Genomic DNA, 22,294 nt, shown 5'->3' with positions numbered 1-22,294 from the left:
TGGTCAGTGCGGTCAGTGCCAGGCCGTGCCGAGCGGCAGCACCAAGGGGACGAGGGTGGCACAGCCGGGCCCAGCGGTGGCCGTGCAGGGACCTCGGGAGGGGTTCCGAGGGGATCCCGGTGTCCCCAAGGCAGGGACAGCCAGGTTCCAGGGGTGGGGTCCCCCCACGTGAGCAGCCTCGGGAAGCGACAGCCAAAGGAATTCCCGGGAATTCCCCAATCCCACAATTTGGGAAGGAGCCACCGAGACGTGCTCCGCCCGCCATGCGACATTCCGGCATGCGACGTTCCAGCATGCCACATTCCCGCATGCGACATTCCCGCATGCGACATTCTCACATTCCGGCATGCGACATTTCCACAAGTCACACTCCCGCATGCGACATTCCTGGCGGGGATCCCGGGATGTGCGGCGCGCTCCGGTTCCATGCGGGGCTCGGGGAGAGAGAGGGAGGTGGCCAGGGGACACAGGGGACACGGAGAGGAGGTGGCAGGGAAGGAACAGGAGGGTGGCACGGGATGGGATCGGGGACGGGAATTGGGAACCGGGATGAGGGAGGGGATGGGTGATGGGAATTGGGATGGGAACTGGGATCAGAGCTGGGACGGGATAGATTTAGGGGATGTGGGTGGGATGGATCTGGGGCCGCAGATGGGATGGATTTAGGGGAGATGGCACAGGGTAGGGATGGATTCGGGGACACAGATTGGATGGATTTGGGGACAGAGGTGGCAGGGCACAGGGTGGGGAAGGATTTGGCTGAGACAGATTTGGGGACACAGATGGGACGGATTTGGGGGTGCAGGTGGGATGAATTTGGGGACAGAGGTGGAGTGGGTTTGGGGACACAGTTGGGATGGATTTGGGGACACAGTTGGGATGGATTTGGGGACAGAGGTGGCAGGGCACAGGGTGGATTTGGGGACACGGGTGGCAGGGCACAGGGTGGGATGGATTTGGGGACAGTTTGTATGGATTTGGGGACAATTTGGATGGATTTGGGGACACAGGTGGCAGGGCACAGGGTGGGATGGATTTGGGGACAGTTTGTATGGATTTGGGGACAATTTGGATGGATTTGGGGACACGGGTGGCAGGGCACAGGGTGGGATGGATTTGGGGACAGTTTGTATGGATTTGGGGACAATTTGGATGGATTTGGGGACACGGGTGGCAGGGCACAGGGTGGGGCAGGGTTCAGGGGGCACAGCAGGGTTTGCGGGCAGGCGACCGTGGCGGGGGAGGGGACTGGCACAGACGATTTTGGGGTGAAGGCGACACTTGGTGACACAGCGGGGCTGGCAGGGCACATCTGGGGACACAGGCGCTGGCCGGGCGGGGGCGGGGGGGACACGGCCGCCGGTTGGCGACACGGCGGGGACAGCGGGGACACGGCCGAGGGGCAGGACCTGAGCTCGGCATTCCCGCTCCGCGTCCCCGCGGCTGGGGACACCTGGCGGGCGCGGTGACACCCGCGGTGGCGCAGGTGAGGGGTCGGGCAGGTGTCCGGGATTCCCGGGATTGGTTTTATTTCCCGAGATTTGTTTTTCCTGGCTGGTCGCTCCCCGGGCCCTTCCCGTGTCCCGAAGAAACGGGGACACGTCCCGGTTAGGGACAGCGGGATGGCAGCCGGGGACAGGGACAGGCCACGCACCCCCGGTGGCTTCCGGACAACTCCGGGTGTCGCCACGTGGGGTGAGGGCTCGGGGACAAGGAGGTGGCACCGGGGACCCTCCTGGGGACATCCTGGTGCCTGGCAAAGGGCAGGGGACATCCTGGACATCTCAGGGACATCCTAGGGACACCCTGGGGACATCCTGAGGAGGTCCTAGTGCCCTGGCACAGGGTAGGGGACACCTCGGGGACATTCCAGTGACCTGACACAGGGCAGGGGACATTGTGGGGACACCCCGGGGACATCCCAGTGCCCTGGCACAGGTCAGGGAACATCCCTGGGCACCTCCTGGGGACATCCCGATGCCCTGACACAGAGCAGGGGACACCCCGGGGGCATCCCAGTGACCTGGCACAGGGCAGGCGACATCCCGAGGTCATCCCGGTGCCCTGGCACAGGACAGGGGACACCCTGGGGACAGCCCAGGGACATCCTCAGGGGGTGCAAGTGCTCTGGGACATCCTGGGGACGCTCCTGGGGACCCTCCTGGGAACATCCCGGTGCCTAGCACAGGGCAGGGGACATCCCAGGGACATCCCGGGGCCATCCCGGGGCCCTTTTCCCTGGCAATCCCGGGAGGGTTGGGAGACGGTCGAGGGGTCAGGACGAAGCCGCCCCTGTCCTCCCCTCTTAGCACCACAAGAGATTTTTTTGTGTTTTTTTTGTGTTTTTTTGTGTTTTTTTTTTCTCGTGCCTTCCTGGGGGCTCTCGGCTTTTGGGGAGCACCGAGCCCTCCCCTCCCGGCCAGCCGGGCACGCCCTGGCCACCCCAGCCCAGGGGACAACGCGGGTGGTGGCACTGGGGGACACTCGGGGACACACCGGGATCCTGGCAATGCCCTCTCCCCCCCCCCAAAAAAAAACCCCATTAGTGTCCCCCAAGGCCACCACCAGCCCCAAAATTTGGGACACAAGCCCTGCTGTGCGCCTGGAAGACTCGGTGTGTCCCAAAACCCAAGTTTGGGGTTTTTATTAGAATTCTTTTGTGTGTGTTTTACGATTCTCTGAATCTTTACCAATCCAGAGCTGCTCCTTTTTTGGTTTTTTTTTTTTTTTGGGGGGGGGGAGGGGGGGCGAGGGGGGAATTTTAGGGATTTTTTTGTGTGTGTGTGTGTTTAAAAAGATTTTGTTTGTTTGTTTTTTTTCACATTCATTCAGTCGCTTAAAAACTCCCACGGGCGTCCCCGGGAGCGTCTCCTCCAGTCCAGAGATAGGAATATATATATTTATATATTTTTGTTTTTTTAGGAAAAAAAAAAAAATCCTAACCCAAAAAAACACCCCAGGTGGCGATAGCTCTGGATATAGATATATAGATAATCTCTCTTTCCAAATATAGAGCTGCTTAAAAAGATGCAAAAACCGGGGATGAGCAGGATTTTTTTTTGGGTTGGGGGGGGGGGCTGGAAGGGGTTTGTGTGTGTGTTTGGGGTGGGGGAGGGGATCCTGTAATTCGTTATCTCGTGGGGCTTATCAGCTGCTCTCTAGATAAATGCACGGAGATTAAATAATTTTTCCCATCAACGCTTTTCCCTCACCCCTTTTTTGGAAAAAAAACAAAAAACCAAAAAACAACCCACCCCAAACCCCTCCCCTAAGCCCAGAGGAAATCAAACCTTTCCCACCCCCCACCCCGAAACGTTGGCAAAGCTTTTTTTCTTCCCTTTTTTTTTTTTTTCCCTGTGTGATTTTTTTTTGTGGTTTTTTTTTTTTTTGTTTTGTTTTGTTTTTGTTGGTTTTTTTCTTTTTTTTTTTTTTTTTTTTTTGCTGCGGGGTTTTGCCCTCCCCCAGCCTCCCGACATTCCCAAACATGCTTCGATCCATGCGCTCGCTCCTCGCTCCCTCTCACCCGGCCCGGGGCGGCGGCAGCAGCTCAGAGTCCGGGGTGGGGGGATCCGGTTGGTGCGGGGGGCTCCTCTGGCACGGCCCGGGGTGGCACGGCCGCCGCTGGAGCCTTTCCCGGCCCTTCCTTCTTCTCTTCTTCTCTTTTTTTTTTTTTTTTCCTTCTTTTCATTCTTCGCTTTCCTTCTTCTCGCCGGGATGGCCCCGCTGGAGCCGCCGAGCCAGCGGGGACAGCTGGGGACACCTCCTGGCAGCGACACCTGGGGTGGGACAGGAGCTGGGGACACCTCTGACCCTGCCAGGGACACCTCGGGGAGGACACAGGACCTGGGGCCGCCTCCTGGTAGGGACACTTCGGAGGGGACAGGAGCTTGGGCCACCTCCAAGCCTGGCAGGGACACTTGGAGGGGTGTTCAGGACCTTGGGCCACCTCTGAGCCTGCCAGGGACACTTGGTGGTGTCGAGATTTTGGGCCACCTCCCTGCGGGGACACCCGGGACTCGTCAGGACCTCGGGCCACCTCTCGAGCCTGGCGGGGGCCACCCTGGAGGTGTCACCTCCGCAGGTGCCACCCGCCCGCCCTCGCCACGCCGCCAGCGGCCGGGGCAGCGCCGGGGGCTCCACCCCCGAGGTGCCACCAGCGCGGTGGCGCGTCCCCTGCCTGTCCCCGCGGCCATCCCCCCTCCCCGAGCGGGGACAGGGGCACACGGGAGCCATTTACGGGCCAGACTCTCCGGGAAGAACGGGAACGAGGAGGAATTTCATGCAACATTCCTGGTCCGGAGGCGGCGCCGGGGGGGGGTCGGGGCGGGAGCCCTTGGGGAGGGGGAGGCTCCACACCCTCAGTGCAGTGCTGGGAGAAGGAGAACAAAAAGAAAAAAAAGGGAAAAAAAAAAAAAAAAGAAAAAAAAAAGAAAAAAAAAAAAAAAGAGGAGAAATCCGGGTGGGTTTTCTTGGCTTGGGAATCTCGCCCCGCCCTTCCCACGGCGGCTCCGGACAGCGGTCAGCTGTCCACCAGCTGCTTGAGCGCCCGCTCGATGTTCATGCGGTGCCCCACGCGGGTCACCCCCAACTCCACGAAGTCCTCCTTGGTCAGCGCGGGCAGGTGAGTGCCCTCGATCTCGTGGTCCTCGAACTTATCCCGGTGCTCCACCAGGTTGATGCTCTCCAGCCAGTCCCCCACGTCGTACTTGTTCCACAGGTGCAGCGGCTTCTGCATGAAGGGCCGGGGCGGGTGCAGCGTGTGCAGGGCCGGCGACGGCGACGGCGACGGCGACGGGGAGCGGCTGCGGGCGCTGACGCTGCGCACCACGAAGCGGACCTCCTTGGGCTCGTGGGGGATGGAGAGGCTGGAGGACTTGAGGATGGTCGGAGGGGTCAGGCCGTAGGGCCGGACGGTGCTGAGGGGCTCGGGCCGCTCCAGCGCGGCGGGTTTGACGGGGCTGGGCGTGCGGCGGGTGACGGGGTAGCGGCTGCCGGGCCGCACGGTGAAGGTGGTGCCGGAGCTGCGCTGGGAGATGGTGCTGAGCTCGCCTAAACTACTGAAAAGTCTGCGGAGAGAGCGGGAAAACGGGAGGAAAAAAAAAAAAAAAAAAAAAAAAAGAGAGAGAGAGAGGAGAGGGAAGGGGTGAGGCCGGGTCTGGGAATGGGGGACACGGATTTGGGGTTGGTTATGGGGTAAAGGGGACGCGGCTCGGGTGGGATATCCCCCACCGGGGATGTCCCAAAGATTCCGGCAGCGCCGCCAGGGTGGGGATTCCCGGCCGGTCCTGCCCTCCTGGCACAGCTCTGAGCCCCCACAAAATGTCACCGGCCCTGGGGACAAGGACCATGTGCCTCGTCCTGCCCCACCCCACGCTGATCCCGGTCCCACGTGGGGTGGGAGCGACCCAGCGGAGAAAAGTTGGGATAAGAAGGAGCCTCCCAGTTTTCCCGGGATGGACACCCCTGGTGACGGTCACCTGGTGGTCAGTGTGGCCTGAGGGGGCCGGGGGTGGTCGGGCCAGGGTCCCCTCTGGCGCTGGGACCCCCTGGCTGTGCCACTGTGGGAATCTTGGATGGGGACACAGCTCCTGACTGTCCCCTTGGGATTGTCCCCATCCTGCCATTGTCCCCCCTGGGATGGACGAGGAATGGGAAAGGAAAGGGATCTGACACCTGGGGGAATCCCAGAAAATCAGAGCCCTCTGCTCTGGAGAAGGGAAGGCTCCAGGGAGAGCTTCCAGAACATTCCAGGGCCCGAAGGGGCTCCAGGAGAGCTGCAGAGGGACTGGGGACAAGGGCTGCAGGGACAGGACACAGGGAATGGCTTCCCACTGGGGAAGGGGGGATTGGGGTGGGATTTAGGGAAGGGATTCCTGGCCAGGCTGGACACTGGGGCTGGGAGCAGCCTGGGACAGTGGGAGGTGTCCCTGGATGGGTTTTGAGGTTCCTTTCATCCCATCCCTGCCACTCCACTTTCTCCTCAGAATGATTCCATGAAATTCCCACATCCCTGTGCCTCAGTTTCCCTGCCACTCCCTGGCTCAGCCTCCCATCTCAGTTCCCTCCTGGAAAACCAAGGTGCTCTGGAATGCTGCTGGGATCCACCACTGCCTCCTGGTTTGGGGGATGTTGATGAGCTCCAAGGATCCCAGAAATCCATGGCTTAGCTGAAGATCCGCAGGATGAGCCACATTCCTGATGATTCCCATTTTTGAGCCACTTTCCTGATAATTCCCATTTTTTGAGTTACATTCTTGATAATTTCCATTTTTGAGCAGCATTCTTGATAATTCCCATTTTTGAGTCATGTTCTGGATAATTTCCATTTTTGAGTCATGTTCTGGATAATTCCCATTTTTGAACTGCATTCCTGATAATTCCTATTTTTGAGTGTTCTTGATAATTTCCATTTTTGAGCCACATTCTCGATGATTCCTATTTTTGAGTCACATTCCTGGTAATTCCCATTTTTGCGCATTCTTGATGATTCCCATTTTTTGAGTCACATTCCTGACGATTCCCATTTTTGAGCCACATTCTGGATAATTCCCATTTTTCTGCGTCCCTGGCACAGCAGAGAAGGAATCACTTTCGGGAAGCTCTGACAGGGAAAAGGCCTTGAGGAATGAGACACGGAATGGAAGTGTGGGGATGTGGCTGTGTCCCACCTAGATCTGGGATCTGAGAAAGTTCTGGATCTGCTGGAAAACCCCAGGAGGGGCAGTTGGGAAGGACCAGCCAGGGAAAATCTAAAGGATCTGGGTGTTTTTCCCATGGATGTGCCTGGTGTGGCTGAATTCCCCTTTGGAATTCCAGGCACTCCGTGTTCCCACATGGAGCCACAGCTGGATCCCATCCACGCCCCGGATTCCCGGCTCCCTCCTCTCCAGCCAGGAATCCCAGCGTCCCCGGATCCCAGCTGGTTCCTTAGGACGGGATTTTGGGATGCAGCTCTCAGGGAGCTTCTTCCAGGGTGATTCCACGGGATCACCGGGTTTTAACTCGAGGTAATTCTGAATCCAGGTGAGGCCAGAGCTCTGTTTCCCATTCCTGGGCTCTTTTCCAAGGGGTGGCATTCCCAGCGCTCCGGGGTTCTCCAGGAGCTGTGATGGGGCAGCTCCTCCAGGGGCTTCTGACCCCACAAATCCCACCTGGGGCAGCTCCTGAGCCTGGATTGTTCCTGGGGTCACTGGGATTGTTCCTGGGATCGCTGGGATCATTCCCTGTTCCTTGGCGAGGCCTCCATGCTGCTGCTCTGGCATTCCGTGGTGGCCCCCAAAATCCTTGGAATTGTCTCCTGCGATTCCCGTGGCGGCTTCCAAAGGGTCTGTGGCCACGCCCACCTTTCTCTGACCTTGGTGTGGAACTTTTCCCAACCTTCTGATGGATCTTCCTCCAGATCTTCTTCCAACCTTCCTATGGACACTTCCCCAATCTTCCTATGGACACTTCCTGATCTTCCCATGGATCATCTTGATCTCCCTATGGATCTTCCATCCAGCCTTCCCATGGATCTTCCTGACCTTCCTATGGACATTTTCCTGACTTTCTCATGGATCTTCCTCTGCCCTTCTACAGATCTTTCCCAACCTTCCTCTGGATTTTTCTCTTGCGTTCCAATGGAGGTTTTTCCAACCTTCCCAAGGATCTTTTTCCAACCGTCCTATGGATCTTCCTCTGAGATCTTCCTTCCAGCAGATCCTGTGGATCTTCCTTCTTTCCTGTACTGATCCCAAACAAAACCCTGAGCCTGAACCTGACCCTGATCCTGATCCCGACCCTTATCCCAACCCTGATCATGACCCTCATCCCAACTCTGATCCTAACCCTGATCCTGATCCTGACCCTGATCCCAAGTGCAAACCTGATCCTAGCCTTGATTCTGGCCCCGATCCTGACCCTAAACCCAATCCTAAACTCAGCCCCAATCCTGATCCTAACGCTGACCCTGACCCGAACCTTGACTCTAAATACACCTTAACCCGGATCCTGGTCCTGACCCTAAACCTGACCCCAACTTTAACCCCAATCCTAAACTTCACCCTAATCCTGATCCTAATTCAGGTTATCCTGACCCTGATCTGGATCCCGATCCTAATCCTAACCTTGATCCAGATCCTGATCCCAACCCTAACTCTGATCCTGATCCTAATCCTGATCCAAATCCTCACCCTAACCCTGTTCCCGGCTTTTCCTGGGAACTGGACAGGGACACTGGGAACTGGACAGGGATACTGGGAGCTGGGCATGGATACTGGAAACTGGGAATAGATATTGGGAACTGGGCAGGGATACTGGGAGCTGGGCATGGATACTGGAAACTGGGAATAGATATTGGGAACTGGGCAGGGATACTGGGAGCTGGGCATGGATACTGGAAACTGGGAATAGATATTGGGAACTGGGCAGGGATACTGGGAGCTGGGCATGGATACTGGAAACTGGGAATAGATATTGGGAACTGGACATGGATACTGGGAACTGGGCAGGGATACTGGAAACTGGGCAGGGATACTGGGCAAGGATCAAACACTGTCCTAAGTTTTCCTAATCCCGGTCCTGCTGATGGATGGATGGGCCGTGGCCATCCCAAAGGATCTGGGATCAGGTGTGGGAGCAGGACAGGGAATTCCTCCCGAACCTGGGAGCTGTGGGATGAGCACCGGGACGAGCTCTGGGAGAAACCTCAGGATGACCCTTGGGAGGAACCCAGGGATGACCCCATGCATGAGCCCTGGGATGAGCTCTGGGAGAAACCTCGGGAGGAGCCTGGGAGGAACCTTGGGATGAGCTCAGGGATGAGCTCTGGGAGGAACCCTGGGAAGAACCTTGGAATGAACTCTGGGATGCTCTCTGGGAGGAACCTTGGGATGAAACTTGGGATGAGCCCTGGGATGGACCTTGTGATGAGCCCAGGGATGAACCTTGGGAAGAACCCTGGGATAAGCCCTGGGAGGAACCCTGGGATGAACCTCGGGATGAGCCCAGGGATGAGCTCTGGGATGAGCCCAGGGATGAACCAAGGGATGAATCCAGGAATGAGCTCAGGAAGGAACCTCGGGATGAGCCCAGGAATGATCCATAGGATGATCCAAGTGCCCCCAGTGCCAACACAGGGGCCAAAAACCCCCTGGTGTCCCCCCAGATATCCCAAATTTCCCTGACACCAGTGCCAGGATTGAGGGAATGAATCCACACCTGGATCCGATGGGATGAGCCCCCCATGGAGCCTCGGGAACGACCCCACTCCGGCTGTTCCAGGAAAGACCCGGAGCAGACCCGGGGATTTCCTGGCATCCCACACCTCTGCCCCAGCTGGGAGCAGAGAAAATCCCTGGGAATGGCATCCAGCAGCCCCAGCCCCGGGCCATTCCCGGAGCCTTGGCATCCCGGCGCTGCTCTCCCGGGATTGGCACCGAGGCCTCAGGGAAATTCAGCAGAAAAAAAGGACAAGGAAGAAAAAACCAAAACAAACCAAAACAAACTAAACTAAACTAAAATAAAAGCAACCGGGAACGGCTCCGGGAGGCCGGGACACGGATGGAGCCGGAGCTCCGCACACGGGACACAAAGACACCAGGACACAAGGACACGGGGACAACACGGAGGAAGCACAACCAAGAGCACAGAGCCGGCCATGCATGCTGGGAAATTCCCAAGGGGAATTCTCCGGCCCTCCCGATCCCATGGATCCCACCCCAAATCCCATGGATTGCCCCTTCCAGCCCAAGGGAGCTGGAGTTGGAACTGCTTTGTTTTCCCCCGGGATCCAGCCTGGGGAATCCTTGCAGCTCAGGAAAGGATTCCAGAAGCTCTGTAAGCCACTGGGATATCCTGGAATCATTGCTGGGAGAAAAGGAGGGGAGAAATTCCTGAGGTCCTTTCCCAGGATCCTTTCCCACCTTTTCTGGGATCCTTTCCCACATCTTGGGGTCTCTCCTGCCTTTCCTGGCGTCCTTCCCTACTCTTCCTGTGGCCTTTTCCCACTTGTTGGTGTCTCTCCCACTCTTCCTGGTGTCTTTCCCACCTTTCCTGAGATCTGTCCCACCTTTCCCAGAATCTTTTCCTGGGATCCTTTCCTGGGATCCTTTCCCACCCTTCCTGGGATCCTTCCCCACCTTCCCCGGGATCCTTTCCCGGGATCCTTTCCCAAACCTCTCCCCCAGGACTGAGTTGCTCCGACCTCTCCCACCCCACGACCCCAGTTCCCCCCTCTCCGGGATCCCGACGGGAATTTCCTCAGCGGGAACACCAGCGGGAAAGAGCCGGACACGCCACCAACAGCACAGGGGACAGGGCCATGCTCCCGAGGGGGGACACGCACACCCCGCGGCCGGCGCCGCTCCCTCCGCTTCCCAAAAAACCCCCGAAATCCCCCAAAAACCTCGGGGTGGGGAGCGGGGGCGGGGGGCCGCACCGGGGGAAAAGAGAGAGACAGGTGAGGAACGGGAAGATTTCCCGGTGGGATGGAGCTATGGAATGGGAACGTGCTCACTTACACAACTCGCCCACCCTCCGGAGGCCAGAGGCGGATCTAGGACAGAGCAGCGGGACATGCACATGGAAGCAGGAAAAGAGGCAATGAGAGAAATGTTAGCTCCGGTCCGGGAAGCGCCACACGGAAAAACAGCCACCGGACGTCGATCCCGAGGGAATTCGGGGGGCGCGGGGTTGGGGAAGAACCCGCGGGAATCCGGCCTTGGGGCGTCCCCGCTGTTCCCCTGAGTGGAGACCCCCGGTTGGGTTCAGGGATTTGGGGGATTTAGGGAATTTTGGGAATAAGGGGGATGGGAATTGGGGATTGGGGATTGGGGGGGGCGGGAGGAGGGAATAATCGGGATGGTTCCCGCGGGATGGGTGAGGGCGTGGCCGGCCGGGAATGGGGCGGTTGGGATTTGCATGGATTCAGCCAAAAGCCTGGAGGGTTGGACAGCGACAGAGCTGCGGGGAGAGCTGGGAAAGGAGGGAAAGCGTGTTGGGAAAGGCGGGGATTTGGGAGAGAGGGATTTGGGAAAGGCAGGGATTTGGGAAAGGACCAAGGATTTGGGGAGGAACGGGGATTTGGGAAAGGCAGGGATTTGGGAAAAGAGGAATTTGGGAAAGGCAGGGAAATAGGAAATGCAGGAATTTGGGAAAGGCAGAGATTTGGGAAGGAGAGAGATTTGGGAAAGAGAAGAATTTGCAAAAGGCAGGGAAATGGAAAAGAGGAATTTGGGAAAGGCAGGGAAATGGGAAAGAGAGGAATTTGGGAAAGGTGGGGATTTGGGGAGGAACATGGATTTAGGAAAGGCAGGTATGTTGGAAAGAGGGATTTGGGAAAGAAAGGAAGGAAACAACAAATGCATGAGAAAAATGCCCCACAGCCAAAACAACACCGAGCAGCCGACACAAAATTCCCAAGTTTTTCCATGTCCCCCCAGGGCTGGTGACAGTGATGGTGCCATTGGCCACCCCCAAAGGCCACGGGATGTTCCCGGGGGTTTGGAGCTCCCCAGAGGGAATAACCTGTGGAAGTTCCCCGGGATCCCTTGGCTGTGCTGTCGGGAATGGCCTCATACCACCTGGATACTTCCAGGAGTTTGGATTGGGATTTATCTGTTCTGAGCCCGTCCTGGAGCAGGGACAATCCAGAGAAATCTCTGGAAGCTCCAGGGTCAGGGATGTTGTAACTAAAATTCCCCTTTTCCCTTCTCTGATCCCAGCAGGAAAAGGGAATTCAGGGCTGGGATCCATAGGAAAATTCCCAATTCCTTGGGTGGGCCTTCTCAAGCCAATCTCCTCCCATGGGAGATCCCACAGAACATCCGGAGCTCCCTCCTTCCCTGAACCCCACCTGGAATGGATCCGTTGGGATTTCTCCAAGGGAAAAAACCCCTTTTCCCCCACCATGATTTCCATCTCAAGGAAAAGGTGACAAATCCCTGTTTTATGGGAACATCCCAAGCTGGGGACACTTTCACTCTTCCCACTTGGAAGGACTTGGAGCTCATCCCATGGAGCTCCAGCCACCCCTCACCGCTCTTCCCGAATTCCCCCCAAAAAACCCCAAGTCCCGTTTCCTTGGGATGAGGGCGATGGGTGACGTGGGGATGGGAGAAGCCAGCGGAGCGGTGACGCGGGGACACGGTGACACCGGGACAGGACACGTGCTGGGACCCTGTCTCCTTGTAGGCATCAAACCCTTCCCCGATCCCACGGAACCTCGGGATCACCTGGGACCGAGGGCTGGAAGGGTCCTGTCAGTGCAGCCCCCTCAGAACTCCCGGTTTTCCATGGCTCAGCCTCCCTGAGCTGTCCTGAGGCCCTGCAGCCCTTCGAGATCCTGGGAAAATTCCATGGGAACCCAGAGGGGATCCAGGGGACTCCACTCCTCCACTGAGGACCCCTGGAGAAACCTCTTCCCACGGGAAGAGGAATCCATGGAGCCCCGTGGGAGGGAGGGTGGAGAACACAGGGGTTGTGGCCATCGGCAGGGTGGCCACCTCCTTCCCAGTCCTGGTCACCTCATCCCCAGTCCTGGAGCCTCCATCCCAATCCTGGAACCTCCATCCCAAACCTGGTCACCTCCTTCCCAGTCCTGGTCACCTCATTTCCAATCCTAGAACTTCTACCCCAATCAATCCTGGCTGCTTTATTCCCAATTCTGGCCACCTCCTTCCCAAACTCGGCCACCTCCTTCCCAGTACTGGACATTTCCTTCCCAAACCTGGTCACCTCTATCCCAGTCCTGACCAATTCCTCTTCCAACTTGGCCACCTCCTCCTCAGCCCTGGCCACCTCCATTCCAATCAATCCTGGAACCTCCATCCCAATCTTGGTCACCTCATTTCCAATCCTGGCCACTTCCTTCCCAACCCTGGCCACCTCCTCCTTGAACTTGGCCACCTGCTCCTCAATTCTGGCAACCTCTTCTCTAAATGGGGCCACCTCCTGCTCCTCAATCCTGGCCACCTCCATCCCAATCCTGGCTACTTCCTTCCAAAATTGGCCACCTTCTCTCTAAACCTGGCCACTTCCTCCTCAGTCCTGGCCACCTCCACCCCAATTCTGGAACCTCCATCCCAGTCCTAGAACTTCCATCCCAATCAACCCTGGCCACCTCATTCCCAATCCTGGAACCTCCATCGCAACCCTGGCCACCTCATTCCCAATCCTGGCCACCTCCTCCTCAGTCCTGGCCACCTTCATCCCAATCCTGGTCACCTCCATCCCAATCAATCTTGGAACTTCCATCCCAATCCTGGAACCTCCATCCCAATCCTGGTCACCTCCATCCCAATCAATCCTGGAATCTCCATCCCAATCCTGGAACCTCCATCCCAATCCTGGCCACCTCATTCCCAATCCTGACCTCTTCCTTGTTAAACGTGCCACCTCCTCTCTAAACTCGGCCACCTGCTCCTCCGTTGTCAGACAAATCCCTTTCCTGACTCATGGACAGGGCTCCTCAGAGCCCTTTTCAAAGATTTTATGAGACTGAAAATGGAATAAAATCTTTTAGACGCACAAATTTCACATTTCCATTGCAACATCCGTAGAACTGGACAGATGTTACGGCTCACGCCAGCACAAGCGGAAGCCGAACTATTTCCTAATTAAATTTTAAACAGATTTTTTGGCCTATCAGCTATTGCCACACCATGCTGCTGATTATGTTTTTAATTATCTAAAATGCTGCTGATTACGTTTTTAATTATCTAAAAATACCTCCTGTGGGTCCTGCTACGACACATCTTTCTTAGTTTTATTTCCCTAAAATATTCAATCTATTTGCAAGGTCATCGTTTGAAACGTGTTCCAGGTTCAATTTCTCTCTCAACAATCTCTGTCCTATTCCACAACGTTTCTAAAATAAGAATTTTTTTACCTCAGATTGTGCACACAGATGCACAAAACCCTGTGAGAATTCCCCAAAAATCTATTTCCCACATTTCCCTCTCTTTCTTGAATTGAATTTTTTTTATGGCTCTATTTTTGTTGTCTGTTGTGGATAGTAAAATATACAAGGTATTATTATTAGTATTGTTATTATTGTCATTATTATATAGATGAACTTATTTTGTGATTTTTTTTAGTTAAGGCATCAAATTTTATTTTTTAAAATAAGTTGTTAAATTATGATTTGTAGTTTGTTCTAATTTGATTTGTTAAACTTTTTAGTTTTTTAAAGTTGTTGGTGGATGGATTTTGAACGGTTAGGCAAATTTATATAATATAATTTAAATTTTTAAAATAATTATATTTATGTGCCTTTGTTAATACTTTAATTGCTTTAATTGTTTTACTGTTACAGTTGACATAAGTTGAGTAATAAAAAAATGGATGCAACTTGTCGAGTTTTAGGGGTTGAAATTATTATAGTTTTTGTTATAATGATGGATAAATATTTCAAAAATTTTAAAAATTTTCTTTCAATACTATGTGTTGTTATAGTGAGTTGTTTGATGTTAGAGGGGTTACTTTTAATTTCTGAGGGAATGTTTTGTTAGGCTTTATTTTTATAAATGAGTTAAATTTTTTTTTTGTAATTGCTGTGGAAATTTACTATGATTAGTAGTTTTATTTTTGGGGGACATAATAGGGGTAGTACAATTGTACCATAAACTTGAGGTTTTGTATCTAGGACGACAGCCAGTAACATTTAATTAATGCATTTAATTAATTATTAATAAATTTAATTAATTGATTTTATTTTATTAATTTAATTATCTTATTATTTAATTTTATTAATTAAATTAAAAAATTTTTGGTGCTGAAATCTAGCACAAAATTTAAAAGAACTAAGAACTTTTAATTCCTGAGGTTTAGAAGGTGCTTTGAGTAGATCAGGGTCTTAATGATGTTAATTAGTTATGGGATTTGGGGTTTTTTTTGTTAGTTTTACACCAATAATTGTTATGGTTGGGTGTTGGTTACTCCTTGGCTGGTGCACTGAATAAATAGGTTGGAAATGGTTTTTCTGGGCTTGAATTAGTTAGTTATTTAATTACTTGGCTAAAGTAAATTTAATTTAATTTGGTTTTGGTTGGTCTGTCAGTATATTTGTCTTGCAAAAGCAAGCAAGTAAAAATGACAACATCATTCGATTGAACTTTGTGTTTGTTCAGGTATTCTTTGGTAAAAAAAGCTTTCTAAAATTTAAATTTAAATTTAAATTTAAATTTAAATTTAATTAAATTTAACTAATATTTATTTTAATTTCATTTTAAATGTAAAATTAATATTAAAAATTAAACGAAAAACAAATTTAAAAGTATTTTAATATTTAAAACGTTAATTTTTAAATATTTTAAATTTAAATCTTAAATACTTAAAACAAAATTTTTGCACTTTTCATTTTTTATATTTTTAAAAATTTGTTCTAAACTGGCGAATTATAAGGAACCAAGTCGTTTTGCTTGCATTCAATTTTGTAAATTCAGGATATTTGGGGATTTTTTTTTTTGAACGCGACGGACGCCGCACTTTCCTGAAAAGAGCTCTGCAAATCCAACGATTTTTACAGCTTAATTATGAACAAAAACCTTAAAGTTTTTAGGTTTTGTTGGTCAGAACGTTTGGTTGGAATTTCAGCCTTTTTCATTGTTATAAATACATATTACACCATCGGCTCTTGCAAATATTACAGTGAATATTTTATGTATTGTGTTAGAAAGTCACGCTGTATTAATTTCTTTTAGTGGTGTGATAAATATAATTTTTAGGCCATAGCAAATGCTTTTTGTGGCGTGATAAATAGGGTTTTTTAGGCTATAGCAAATGCTTTCTGTCGTGTGACAAATACAATTTTTAGGCCATAGCAAATGCTTTTTGTGGCGTGACAAACATAATTTTTAGGCTATAGCATTTGCTTTTTGTAATTAGTTTAAAGAGAAGTGGGAGAGGCGATTAAGAAATTTCTCACATCAATCCTATCTGGATAGAGATAACAGCAAGGACACCAAAAAACTCGAGAAAAAATAATTTATTCCCTCTGTTACCAAGGGACTTGCCCCTTTGTGGAGCCAACGGAAAGATTTTATTTGCAAGAAAGAACGATGGGAGAGAAAAGTTTAAACAGAAAACATTTAAAATGTTTAAATGGTGTCTGAAACACATGAATATGCAATAATCTGTGATATTTAAAAGAAAAATCCTTTGTTAGCCAGGGTGCCTTGGTGTGGAATGCCAAGTCTGTAACTTTTTGCTTTATATGTCTCTTACGGGCTTATTTTTTAATAAAATTTGAAAATCTTGACAAGAGCGAACCGTGTAAGGTGTAACCAAAGGCGTGTTTTAACCCTGTTAAAACTGGCTGGGGAGGAGGTGTTTTTCTTCATGTCTTCTGGGAAAAACGAGCTTTAATTTTAAATTTAAAATTTTAAAAGTTTAAATAAAGTTTAAAAGTTTAATAAAAAAATGACAGGGGAAAGAGATTAAGCGAAGGGTTAAACGGTGCTCGGTGTTCAGCTAAGAGCACACCTATCATGTTTTGGAGATACTCCTTAAATTATTATTTGTAATTACATCAGGCTGTTGCGTATTTATAGACTATTTTGCATATTTCTATTGTTTTTAGAAACCAGTTTACATGTTCTAGGAACTGTTTTGCACGGCCTTTCTTTGGGTTTGGATTTTTGGGACATGCGTGTTTCCTGGCTGGGGTTTTGGTCTTCCTTTATTACTTATTATTTGCTAATTATTATTTATTACTCATTATTTCTGATTGATTATTTACTATTTATTACCTATTATTGTTTATTACCTATTATTGTTAATTGATTATTGTTCATCACTTCTTTATTGTCTATTATTTAATATTTAATAAGTATTGTTTAATAATGATTGATTTCTTATGACTGATTAATAGTTCATAGTTTATAACTTATAATTTATGCTTTATTATTTTTAGTTATACTTTATAATTTATTTATTATTTTTAGATTTAATTTTTATTTATAATTTATAATTTATTATTCCTGAGAGCCCCCTGTACTGTAACAAGTGAGCTGAGACTCCATTATCTCCATGCAGAGAAAAGCCAATTTTTTATTAACACAACTCGTTTTGTTCAGTTTTGTCCTGGGTTGCAATGAAAGATGTAAGCAGAAGTTTGTTATTATTGTTTTTTTAATGATGGGTAAATGAAAAAAAAAAATTGACGGTTTATGATGAATATATCCTGTATTCCATCGCCAGCTGTTAAAAACCAGGTGGGGAAGAGTTTTTTATCTCTTCCAGGACCTATCCCTCGTAACTCTGGGGAAATATCTTGTATTAGAACCAGCTGGGGCAGTGTTTCTTTATCCCTTCCAGGCCCCATCCTCCCTCCAGGGAATCTGCTGTTCATGGGCCATCCAGGCTCACTGCATGGCTGATACAATTCCAGCATCCCATTGGGAGAGGCTCCACCCAGGGGGAGGAGCCCAGCATTCCCACCTGGATAAAAGCTGAGATTTGGAACACCAGCACAGACAGGATTCCCAGAGGAAAACCGGACCCACCTCACCACCACAGGACTGTTGGAATTCTGGGCACTGAGAATTTTAGGATTTCTGTGCTGACAGGCACTGACCCCCAGGCAAACCCTGCAGTGACATGGAAAAGGCTCCCAGAATTAACTAACAGCACTGGGATCGTGGAGTTTGGATAGAAGTGTGTGATAGCACAGGGTGGGAAACTCAGAGTTTGAGGGTTTAGAATACAGTAATATAGATATAAAGCAACATGGAGGATTTAGGGCGTGGGTTAAATTCTTCTTTTTCACCTTCTTCTCCATGGCTCTGGGAGGTGTTTTGTAACTGGGTAGAAAAATCCACATTTTGGGCAATGGGTGGTTGGTTATTGGGTTAAAAGTAAAAATAATTTAGGTGTCATTTCTTAACTGGATAGTTTGTGCTTAAAAGAAAGAAAGAAAGAAAGAGTGGCCATTTTTTCACTTCGTTAGATAGAACTCATAGAATATATATATTAGTATATATTGTGAGTTCTATCTAACCAATATATATAATAACAAACGTATTTATATATTTATTAGGACTCGCAAATAGAATATATGTTAGTATACGTAGTGAGTTCTATCTCACAAATATGTGTAATAACAAATATATATACAGGAATAGAACAGTTTGTGAGACTGTAACATAGATAAGAATTAATAAACATCTGAGTAATTTGTTTTTGTACTACTACATTTAAATTTTAATTTTCCTAGTAAAGAACTGTCATTCCTATTCCTGTATCTTTGCCCTGAAAAGCCCCTTAATTTCAGAATTATAATAATTATAATAAATAACAATTACATAATTCAGAGGGAGGGGGTTTACATTCTCCATTCCAAGAGCAGATTAAGATATTTCTTTGTTAGAACTCAGTTAGGTCTTGCACTTGTGGAAACATCTCCATATTTTTTCCCTTAAGTTATTAGCAAAAGCAGTCTTTTAATTTGTCTTGTCTCAGAGTTTTTAATTAAAATGGGAAGATTTTTTTAAAAAAAATTTTATTTTTTAAAATTTTGAATTTTGTGTTATTTAAAAAAATGCCTAAAAATCGGAGGATTGGGTTCTGTAAACGAGTTATTTAAAAAGATTAAAAACATGTAAATTGGTTTTGGAGATTTATAAGGAAGAAAAATCCGTATTAACAAAGGATCTTTCTCAGAAGAGTCCTACTGAAATATGAGACGACAAAGTTGCATTTTTTTTCATAACACTGAAAAAAAAAAAAAAAGGTTTTTTTGGAGCACAACGGTTTTGGCTTTTTTGAAGAACTTTAGTGACTTTTTAAAGGGCTTTTTGAGCTTTAAATGTGAAAGTTCTGGGAGGTTTGATGTTATCAGTCTTCTCTCAATAGGTTAAAAAGTGGGGTAAATTTCTAACAAGTGAAGTAAATGTCTAAAAAGTGGGATAAATTTCTAAAAAGTGGGGTAAATTTCTACAATTCTCAGTGCCCAGGGTTCCAACAAGGCGAGTTTATAATTCGTAATTCTTAAAACAGATCTGACTCGTTTGATTTCTTCTAAAAGCTGCTGTAAATCTCGCAGGGTTCTGACGCTGGTTTGAAGTTTTATTTTCCGTAGCTTGACCGTTTGTTTTGGGATCTTCTATCTGAAATACCTCTATTAAATAGTTCAGCTTAAAATGTTCAAATGCTTAAATTTAAAATAAGTACTTTAAGTATATTAAACTTCTAAAATTAAATACTTGGTTTGAAAATTTAAAATATTTAAATAATTTTTAAATAAATCAATAAAAAGCATTAAGTAGAGGTATTTTTTGTAGTAAGGATGGGGTTTTTTGCATTTTTTTTTCTCTTGTATTTTTAATTTTTTTTTCTGTATTTTTGATGTTGAAATCTCCGGTCTGGCATTTTGAACTTCTGCAATGGTGCCATCTCAAGTTTATTTTATTTTATTTTATTATTTAATTTTATTTTATTAATTTCCTCAACAATGGTGGTCTTGTCCCGTGGCCTTTCTAAGTCAGGGAATTTTATCCCAGAATTTGCACACAGATGCACAAAACCATCTGAGCCTTCTATTGGGTTCTGAGAATTCCCTAAAAATCCGTTTCCCACATCTCAATCCCTATTTCTCTCGTGTGCACAAAAGTAAAAAACGTACCCAAAAAAGTGTCTGTTGTTATTTTTTTTTTTTTTTGTATTTCTTTTTGCCCTGAATCTTGGAAGCGAAGAATTGATGCGAAAAACAAAATGTCGGTCGGTTTCGTGCGGCAAAACCGTATAAAGACAGGAAAGCCAACGGAATTGCTGACATTTCACCACTGGTAACATTGTTTTTAAAAGTGAACACTCTATTCTTTTAACAAATAAAAAGGGTGTGGCCACCTTGCCCCCACCCCTCCCCGCCCCACAAATCCCCTCCATTCCCACCCTCCCTGGCTCAGCAGTCCCAATCTCCTTTTCCCTTCCCTCCCCACAGCCAATTCCCGCTGTTTTCACCCCAAATCCCAATTCCTCACGGGAATTTCCCCAGGAAAACCCCTCCCACAAGCCTACAAGGAAACAGGGGGGTGTTTTTTCCAAGCTTTTTGCCGGGACGTGACGCCACTTCCAGGACACAGGATTCGTGTAGGATGGGAGAAAAAGAGGCAGCTTTACCCTAAAAAGGAACTAAAAACCCCCAAATGGCTCAAGTTTCTTCTCCTTCTCCCTCAGATCTGTGGGAATACAAAGGAATTCGTGGAATTGCAGAGCAGCACCCCCGGAAAACGCTCCCCCTTTGGAAGCTCCAATTCCGCTTCCTGGGAGCCTTCTTGGAGTGAAAGAGAAACAAAGGAATGAGCAAAGACACACACACACAAAAAAACCCCTTGGAAAATTCTCCCTCAGATCCATTGGGACATTTGGGATGTTCCTGGAAGTCCCCAGGAGCCTGAACCCCTCGGAAAAGCTCTCCTGAGTCTGGATCCAGAGCTCCAAACTGGGATATTTGGGATATTCCTGGAAGTCCTCAGGAGCCTGAACCTCTTGGAAAAGCTCTGGTGCCCCAAAACCCTTAACTCTCCTGGAAGCCGCCTTGGAGATTTATCCATGGCAAGGAAAAAACTCCTGGAAAGGATGGAAATCTGCAGCTGGGATTTAACTGGAAAAACAAATGTAACTTCCCCCTTGGGATGGGCAAAGGTCCCAGAGTTCTGGACTTGGAGCCTCCATCCGAATTCCAGAGGAAAACCCAAAGCTCTACCTGGGAATGACCCGGACAAATCCTGGGGCCTCCACACCCCAAATTCCCGGGAATTAAAATGTGGTCAGATCCTTCTGATCGGCTGGAAAGAACAGAGCAGCTGGGGCAGGGTTTGTGGGAAGTTTGAGATGCTCCTGGTGAGTCCCAGAGGTCGGGAAGATGGGTCCAATTGGGATTATGGATGCTGGGAGCATCTCCTGGGGCATGGGACAGGGGGACACGGGACAGAAATTTTGCAGGAATTTTGCGGGAATGTCGCCTGGAGCAGCGAATCTGCAGCCAGTCTGGAGCGTGGAATGTGGCTCCCAAAATCCTGGGAGCGCCCGTGTCCCCCAATGACACACACACGCCTGTCACTGTCACCGTCAGCTTTATTGGGGACGCGGACGTCACACGCGGGCGATGCGCTCGGCCTTGCGCGGTACATCCCGAGCCGCTCCCGGGGATTTCCCGGGTTTTCCCGGGTTCCTCCAGGATCCCGCCCACCGCTCCAGGAATCCCAAACAGGAATTCCAGCCCGGGGGTGGGGGGCTCTGCTCCCAGGGAACAAGAGGGAGCCACCTCCAGGGAAAGTTTGGATTTTGGGGAAAATTCCTTCCTGAGAAGTTGACGAAGCGTAGGAATGGGAATGCTCAGGGAAGGGATGGAATCCCCCATTCCCGGCAGGATTAAAAGCCCTGTGGGTGTGGCACTTGGGAACACGGGGCAGTGCTGGGAACGGCTGGACTTGGTGATTTTCCACCCTAAACAATTCCGGGGTTAAACACGAGGAAGCTGCTCTTGGACACAGCCACCAAGGGCCACCACGGATGAAGGGAAAGTTGTCCCCTTGCTCTGCTGTCACTGTCACCATCCCGAGTGTCCTCGGTCCCGGGATTGTCACCGCCAGTGGCCTGAACTGTCACCTGACGTTACCACTGTCAGAATTCCTCGGGCTCTTTCCCAGTCCCTCGGCTCAAAGGTCCTTCCGTGGACGCCCGGCTTGGAAGGAGACAGAGCCGGAGTTAGAGCTTGGGAAAAACTCCTGGATTGGGGCTTTTTGGGGTTCCCAGGGAAGATTCCCACAGGGATCGGGCAGGGAAAGGTGCCAGGGACTGCCCTGAAGCAGGGAATTCCCTGAGCTCACACAGAATTGCTGGGAATTCAGGATGAATGCGGGCAGGGAGGAATTCCAGGGGGATTCCCTGCCAATCCTATGGATCTGGAGCTGCTGGAAGGGCTGGATGGGATCAGGTGTGGGAACAGCAGTGTCCCCATCCCTTTGGGGACTCCAGGCCATCCCAATGTCCCCATTCCCAGACTCCAGGACACCTCACTGTCTGCTCTGGGGACTGAGGGACACTTCAGTGTCCCTGTTCCTTGTGGGATTCCAAGACCCCTCAGTGTCCCCTTTGGGGACTCCAGGCCACCTCTGTGTCCCCATCCCTGTGGGACTCCAGACCACCTTGTTGTCCCCATTCCCAGACTCCAGGACACCTCAATGTCCCCATTTGGAACTCCAGGTCACCTCAATGTCCCCATCCCTGTGGGACTCCAGGCCACCTCTGGCTCCCAGCAGACACTGAGGGACATTCAGGTGACACTTCTCTTCTCTGGACAATTCCAGCGCCC

The 22,294-nt window shown here is 49.8% G+C and overlaps 1 protein-coding gene across 1 annotated transcript in view; it reads right to left on the bottom strand.

The window, feature by feature from the left end:
• Positions 1–4,470: 4,470 nt before the first annotated feature.
• The window catches only part of SHANK3 (SH3 and multiple ankyrin repeat domains 3), a 78,471-nt gene continuing 60,647 nt past the window's right edge, over positions 4,471–22,294 (bottom strand). The window contains 1 exon segment of the mRNA XM_066319579.1: positions 4,471–5,066. Within this exon segment, the coding sequence (XP_066175676.1) occupies positions 4,520–5,066 (547 nt within the window). The 3' untranslated portion in view covers positions 4,471–4,519.

Source organism: Sylvia atricapilla, chromosome 5 (assembly GCF_009819655.1).
Source record: "Sylvia atricapilla isolate bSylAtr1 chromosome 5, bSylAtr1.pri, whole genome shotgun sequence".
Lineage (NCBI taxonomy): Eukaryota > Metazoa > Chordata > Aves > Passeriformes > Sylviidae > Sylvia > Sylvia atricapilla.
Note: the sequence above shows the minus strand (reverse complement) of the source record. Positions and strands in the feature narration are given on the sequence as shown.